This window comes from Pygoscelis adeliae, unplaced genomic scaffold, assembly GCF_000699105.1.
Source record: "Pygoscelis adeliae isolate BGI_AS28 unplaced genomic scaffold, ASM69910v1 Scaffold150, whole genome shotgun sequence".
NCBI lineage: Eukaryota > Metazoa > Chordata > Aves > Sphenisciformes > Spheniscidae > Pygoscelis > Pygoscelis adeliae.
Window position 1 is genome coordinate 1,352,487 of NW_008823872.1, and position 7,368 is coordinate 1,359,854.

General features: G+C 50.5%; 1 protein-coding gene across 1 annotated transcript in view; it reads left to right on the forward strand.

The window, feature by feature from the left end:
• The window catches only part of NR6A1 (nuclear receptor subfamily 6, group A, member 1), a 25,933-nt gene that overhangs the window by 2,184 nt on the left and 16,381 nt on the right, over window positions 1-7,368 (forward strand). Inside the window, exons 3-4 of the mRNA XM_009334473.1 lie at window positions 4,692-4,797; window positions 5,731-5,981. Of these exons, the coding sequence (XP_009332748.1) occupies window positions 4,692-4,797; window positions 5,731-5,981 (357 nt within the window). The remainder of the gene's footprint in view (window positions 1-4,691; window positions 4,798-5,730; window positions 5,982-7,368) is intronic.

Sequence of the window (7,368 nt, forward strand, 5' to 3'; positions counted from 1 at the left end):
GAAATTCATAGGAATTTTCTTTTAAAAATTATCAAGACTACTCATTTCGCTGAGGGGAAAGGCAAGTCTTTTAAAAAATAAGTGTATTGCTTCTACTGTTTGCCTTATAAAATATAGACAAGTAGAGATTTCTTCTCTTTCTCACACCGTCTTCTGTGACTCTTGTGTAACATCATAATATTCTTGGAGAATTTACATTGTATTAAAATGTGGTATGAAACCTACCATGACCTTTGAAAACAATACATCCTTTAATGTGGCTTGGGGGAGGGGTTAGCGAGGGAGTAGCCATAAAAATCTTCAGGGTTCAAGATGAGGTTGAGATTTTTGTGAGTGCTTTTGTCGTAGCAGCAACTGTTTGATTTAGTGGCCCCTGCTACAATGGGTTGTGAGAACAAAGCCAGAATATCCCGTGTATGAGTTCGTTAAATGTAAGACCCATCAGGAAAATTGGGGGGGGGGGGAGGTTCCTCAGCCCTCTCTCTCTCTGAAATAAAACATGTGCAAGATATTTGAAAAAACTTCTTATCAATTGCTTTATTTCTTAACCTACGTTGTCTTGTACGGCTTTTGAATCCAGAGGAATCGGTGAGATGAGAGGTAACGGAGCCAGGGCAGAGGGAGGACTACTCGCTTTAAAATTATTATACTTACTATGTGTTTTGAGATTGTAGTGAAATTTCAAGGTTAAGGAAGTCCAGAGCACCCCCAGCACAAAACTGCTTTAAATTTGCCTGTGCTTTACTATTTCTGTAAAGTTCGCTGCGATTCTGCCCCGGCTGTCCCACCATTCGCCTACGCAAGGCGCTTGCATTAAGTAGGGTGAAAAATAGCAAAGGTCAGGAGCCGGCAAACCCGTGGGCCGCAGGGGGAGCGTTTTGGGCCTGGTCACGGTTCCTACAGGATTTTTTTAAACCTCTGAAACTCCAAGAGTTTCTGTAGGTAATTATTTTTTATCTACCACTTTTGTTTGAGCGGCAGTTTACAGGGTGTACGGGCACCTCTCTAGTTCCTGGAGGTCTGTGTCTTTGTTCATGGTGTGTGCCGCTGTTCTACGGTGAATTTTAATCTGGAAACGCACCCAATTAACAGTTTCTGCAGGCAGGCATGTGCAGTTATTGTGGCGATGGGGCCATTCACACCGCCTCGCCGTCACCCTGCTAGCGGGGAGATGGGGACGGCGAGGGAAGGATTCTGATTCCTCCTTGCTTTAATCATCCAGGCTTCCCATGTTCGCCAGGCGACGGCCCTATTCTTCCCACAACAAAAAAGCTGCGGCTGGAAATGAGCCCTCATTTACATCCTCGGCCATCAACATGCTCCGGTGAGGAGGGAGCCCCGTGATCCGCCACGGGACGCTGCGGGCTGGGGCGCCGTGCCGTGATGCTGCAGCAATCCACAGCGTCCTCGTCTGCCTTTTGCCATGTGTGTAAGCCGGTAGTTTCACGGCTCCCTAATTCTGCCCCAGCCCGCCCAGCCGTGGCACGGCATGCCCGGCGGCAAGCGTGGCCGTTGCTGCTGACCCCGGGATCCCCCAGCGCCCGCGATTTATGGCACTGCTGGTGGGAGCAGGGGGAGGGCCAGGAGTTAAGCTGAGGCTGAGCTAAACCCTGCAGATAGAGGACTCTTCTGTCCTAGGCTAATCCCCCGGCCCCCTCCCAGCGTTTATCAGATAGCTGAAGGTAGAGATTATGCAATTGGTGACTACAAAGTCATGTTTAGCTGCCTCCCTTCAGCGAGATGCTCCGATAGCCCCAGTCCTGATCTCTACCAGCATTCCTCTGCAGTCTTCATTAAGCACATACCTGAGGTTGTCTGTCCTGTAAAACTGGGAATGTTTTAGTGTGGTGACGACGCCATGAATGTTTCTTTAGTTAAAGTTTGTGTTTCCTTCCTTCATCCCTTTATTTTAAGGTTTTATAACAATTGCAGTGAAATTTGCAGAAAAGTGCAAATTTGCATGCTGTGCATTAGCAAACCTTTTGAAGATTAATACAGATTGGTTATGGTTTTTACTGGGTTTAAACTGTGGAGAAAGCTGCTTGTGAAGAGCAGCTGCTTGTGAAGAGCAGCTGGTTTGGATTTCTGCTTGGCTTGTGTAACTGAAAACTGGTTTCATTTCTGATCCTAATACATTTGGCTCATTTATTTCTATTGCGTTCACATGTTCTCCAGTAGTAAGAAGTTACGCACTGGTTTGTCAGGTTGCTTAGGCTTTAACGAGACTGGAGGGGACTTCACTGTGACTTCTACCTCCTGCTGCAACAGAACTCCTGTAGATAAAACCACCTTTGTCTCAGAAAACTCCCTGGTCAAATCTAAGTGAGGAAAACCAGGCTCGGTGTTGTCGTGCTGAAGTGAGTTTGAACCAGCTCATCGTCACAAGCCGGTGCCGTCCTAAGGTTGGGGTTTTTCAAGGTCTGTATCGTTTCACTGAGTGATACAAACCGGGAACAACGGGGTGTGGGTAGCACACCAGGCACGATGCAGATTTGTGTAGCTGTGCGTCTGCCCAGTCTGAGCTTTCTCGTTAGCTCCCGGCGCGGGACGGTGGGTGCAGGCAGCTGCCGTGCCCCACTCCATCTCCTGCGTGAGGCAGCGGGTCAGCCCCTGCCTGCTCCCGGCACTGTGCCCAGCTTCTTCCTCCCTTCCTGCTCTGGCTGTGCTACCTTTTTTAGAGTAATCGTGTCAGGTGGTTTCTCTGGTTTGAATTTGTACTCTTCTTTTCCTTCTTCTTGCTCTTCAAGGTTTTTTTTCATTCTTTCTGTCCTTTATACTGTCTCCTTGTTTTTTCTGAACTGGTCTGTCTGTCTCCCTCCCTTCTCTTACTGCCCTCTCCCCACCTCCTGTTATTCATCTTCTCAACCACTTTCCTTTACCCGTCAAGACCCCGTCATCTCCAACACCGTATGACCCTCTGCCGCCCACGCCGGAGCATTGCTGTAATTTCCTCGTCACCTGGACAAGTCGCCGTTGTGGCCGCTCGGGTGCTGTCTAGAAGGAGCCTTTGTCCCTGCTGAGGTGTTAAGGGTGCCATGTGTACACCCTCTCTTCTGCTCCTGTCACCTGGACGTACCTAAAGGAGCACTGGCCCTTGAGTGCCTTCGCTCTGCAGCTCGCGGCCGTCTCGGAGGAAGAGAAAAAGCAGCTTTGGCTGCTCTCCTCCCCGGCAGTCCAAAACGCCGTGTGGTCTGGGCTGTCCCACCTTCCCCTTCCCAAGGGACGACCTTGACTGCTTTGCGGTGTCTCCCCCAAGCACTGCCACGTGCTCCTGATTTCCCCGTTAATTTGAATTGTAGCTATCAAATGAGCTCCTGCAGCAGAGAAGTTTCTCCTCTGCGTTTTGAACAGTTGGGCCGTAGAGGAGTACCTTCCTGCACAGCACAGCCTGCATCTGCGAGGCGGGGCCTGGAAAGCGCATGCACTTCTTGTGTCTCCTAAACAGCTCGCCCTTAACTAAATGTGATTAAATATATGTATCACACAAACTCCAGAGGGAAAGGGCTGAGTCACTGAAGTTAAACTCTGGGTACCCAAGGCTCGCGTGGGAAACCACGTGCGGCATCCGTCCCCACAGAGCTGCAGAGAACCGTTGCCACCTCCCGGGTCCTGCTTTAGCTGTGGGTATTTCTGCCCGTTGGAGATTGCACAGTTGTGTGTTCAAGCCAAGAAATACCAGAAATAATCTGGTTTAACCAGCATCCATAGGAAATGGGCAACTGAGTGAAAGACAGAAGTGTGGTTCCTCAAATCCTGTTGCTCCAAACCAAAGCGATGTCATTTCAGTTCCTCGATGCCTCTGCCTTGCTCAGCCAGGGTGATCTAGTCATCTGGGTAATGATTATTTGACATTTGGGAAAGCAACGCCATGAAGTATACTGCAGATTTGTGTGCACCCCTGAACGCACTCGAATAGTGCCCATCTTCGAAGCGCAGCTCTGTTTGCAACTATCGGGATATTAAGGGGTTAAAACACTGGGGCAGGGGGAAGGCAGCTTGGCCTGGCATGCAAGGGGTTAAGCTGTTTGGCTGTGCTAAACATCTGCCGCAGGAAAAGCTGCTGCTGCAACTTGCTGGCATTATTTTAAGTGTTGCTGACTGTTAATGTGAAGCAAGGTTTGGGCCTCCCTATGCAGATGCGAGGTAATGAGGATCCATCTGGGTTGACTACTGGGGTCTCTTCAGCCATCGTTTATTTTTTCCTTTCCGTTTGACATCGGTGTCTGTGGAGATCACTGCCAGCTCACAGGTTCTCGCTGAGCTGTGCGTCGTCCCTGCTCTGTCTCACAGGCAACGTTAGAGTCTTAAGATACTGAATTTAATGTGACGGCTCCTGTTGCTGCGAGTCCTGCAATTTACATTTTTAGCCATCCAAAGGCCTTCCAAAGGTTTGGAAAAGGAACAGTAAAATCACGTCATTGTGACTTAACCGGGCCATCATTTCTGTAATAACGAATAACGTAATTCACTTGGGTTCTGGGTGGTGACTTGTGCCGTGAGGCTTTTGCTGGCGTTTGCTGGAGCTGCAGGAGGAAGCGAGGAGGTGGCCGGGTCCCTCTGCATGCCCCTGGGAATACGCGAGGTGTGACAGTATTTCACATGCATTGGTGTCCGCCCGGCACGATTTCTGTGTTTGCACACCCTGGTCTGTGCAGTTGATGCAGGGCACTTTAGACCCTTTTTCCCCTCAGGGTTTCTGTTCCTCTCTGCTAAGAACAGCACGAAGTATGATGGAGGCTGCCGGGGAAAGCCGCGCTCTCGCCCCTGCTCTAAGGGTCCTGTCCCGGCGCTGGGAAAGTGAAAGATGGAGCCTCCCCTTGCAGCCATGCGCTGCTGCTCTCCAGCGCTGTGCAATGGATCCGCACGAGCCCGACAGCCGGCTGCCTCTTCATCAGACTGACCTTACAGAAACTCAGGGGTTTTCCTACTGCGTGCCCGCAGCGGGTGCTGGCACCACTGGGCACCGAGAGGAGCATTCAGAGAGAAACCTGGAAATCGGGAATAAAATAAACTTCTGGGGCAGCGCAGCATGCTTGTGCCACGCTGATGAGAAAACACCATCCATTTCTTTGCTCTCTTTTCTGTTCTTCGTTAAGGGAATAAATAAGGTGGTGCCAGGGAAGCCACTCGGGGACTTGTTTGGCCCCCGGGTGATGGGTTTGACCTCTTGCCCATGCAGGGAGGAGACCGTGTTCCGTGGCAGAGCCAGACACTGCAGCAATGTGGCCTCTTACAGCTGTAACGTGTGCTCCTCGCGATGTAAACGGTGCTTCGTTTCCCAAACTGCTTTCATTTCTGATAAATTGTGTGACTAAGGGCATTTCTGAGAGGCTGTTTTTTAAACAAACTTGGGTTTTACTTTTCTTCATTCTTCTTGCCACTGTTGAGAATTTCTGGACTTAATACCCTATGAATACGTTGAATTGAAATGACTTTATTGGCAATTGAGGAACTGGATTTGTGGCAGGCCTGTGAAGCTCCAGAGCTGGAGGCAAACCCCTCTGCACACCTTGCTGTGCTGAACGAGTAAAGGTGGTGAGGAGCCTCGTGCTGGCGGCACCTCCGGCCGGGCTGTGCCGGGCTGCCGAGACCAGCGTTTCTGCGTGAACGCCCGTGCTGCGCTCTGCTTTGCAGACATCTGTCCGGGCAGGCCACGGGGTGCTGAGACTTTCCCAGTCCCCTCGGGAGAGTTTCTGATTGCTCAGTGAAGCCGTTTTGTTGACCGCAAAGCCTTTCGTCTTCTCTTCCAGATGAGCGGGTGGATCAGCGAACCTGCCTGATCTGCGGGGACAGAGCTACGGGGCTGCACTATGGGATCATCTCCTGCGAGGGCTGCAAGGGGTTCTTCAAAAGGAGCATCTGCAACAAGCGGGTTTACAGATGCAGTCGAGACAAGAACTGCGTCATGTCACGCAAACAGCGCAACAGATGCCAGTACTGCCGGCTGCTCAAATGCCTCCAGATGGGGATGAACCGAAAAGGTAAAGAAAACTGGGCTTTTTACTGGTGGAGGTACAGATTGGGGCCAGTGTTAGCAATGCATGCTACCCTTCCTCAGCTGCCATTTTGTGTTGCAATTCTGCCTCTCAAATTCTTGGCAAGAAAAAGTGAAACTTCAGCAAAATTATGCATGGATAAAACAATTCTTCCTGAACTACTTCGTTACTGTATTGGAGGAAAAATCTGTATGAATTGAAAGCACGTATAAATATTTGGAGAACTGATCGTTGTCATCCCTTTCTTCAGGGAAGGTAACAGTTTGTTACTGTCCTTCCTGATGGATCTGTCCTTGCATTTACCCTGAGTGAAGTGGTCACTATTTCCATGCTTCAATATACTAACGTGGCAAAAATGAATGCATTTAAACAGGCTTTTAAAATGCCGAGAGATCTGAGTCAGACTTCACCTGTTTGTTGTCGTGGGAGCTTAGGCCTGCAGTTGCTGCCCAGTGATAAGGTGTGAGGGTCTTCACTTACCGCCCGTCTCCGGTTGATGACGTGCGGCTCCCAGCAGCGGCATGTGGAGCTGGGGGATGCCGAAGGTGGTTTTGCCAGGTACGAGGTCACTGAGGAGGCAAGTGAGATCTGGGTTAGGGACAGCCACCCCTTAGTCCCCACGTGTGCAGAGGTGATGAAATGCTACGGTGTCATCTTCAGGATGGAAAATCTTAAGTGGCTCAGAAATTAATAATAAAAAATAGACTGGGATTTATTTCGGTGTCGTGTCTCTACTCTTCCCTCCAATCTTTTGACTTTTTAATCTCTGGAAATGTTGTTCCCCATTACAAGCAGAGATTTCTTGGTTTAATGGCAACAGACAGGAGTCTGAGCAGAAGCGGGTGCTGCTGTAGCACGGGGGCTGCTTGGGCTCCCTCCTGGATGTGCAGGTGGGGCGGCAGGAGGGTCCCCTTCCAGGCCGCCAAACAGCAGTGTCATCTCATGTTTCTTAAATGTGGCTATTGATGCCTTTAGTGTCATCGTTCATGTGAAAGCCGCCTGTCAAAAGCACTAAAACTTCCATAAATTTACTGCAAATCCACCAGGATCTTCCTTAGAAAACGTATCTCGGGGCTGAGATGGAAGGCTTATCCCCTGACCGCTTTGATTACGAATTGTCTGTGGGAGTTTCGCTTGACGGGGAAGGCAGGCTAGATCCCGGTAATCTCTTAACTGACCAGTGTGGTTCTGGGTGGCCAGAAGCGCTGGCTGGGTCGGTGGATTTTCAGTGTCCGTGGTGTGAACCGCCCGGCGCCCGCCGCCAGGGTTTTGCGGAAGGGGGGCGAGTTGCTGCCGCTTCCCAAGCTCCCTCGTCCCGCCCTGTGCGGTCGTCCGAGCCCGGCGCGGCAGCCGGACCCTTGGAGGCGTCCGG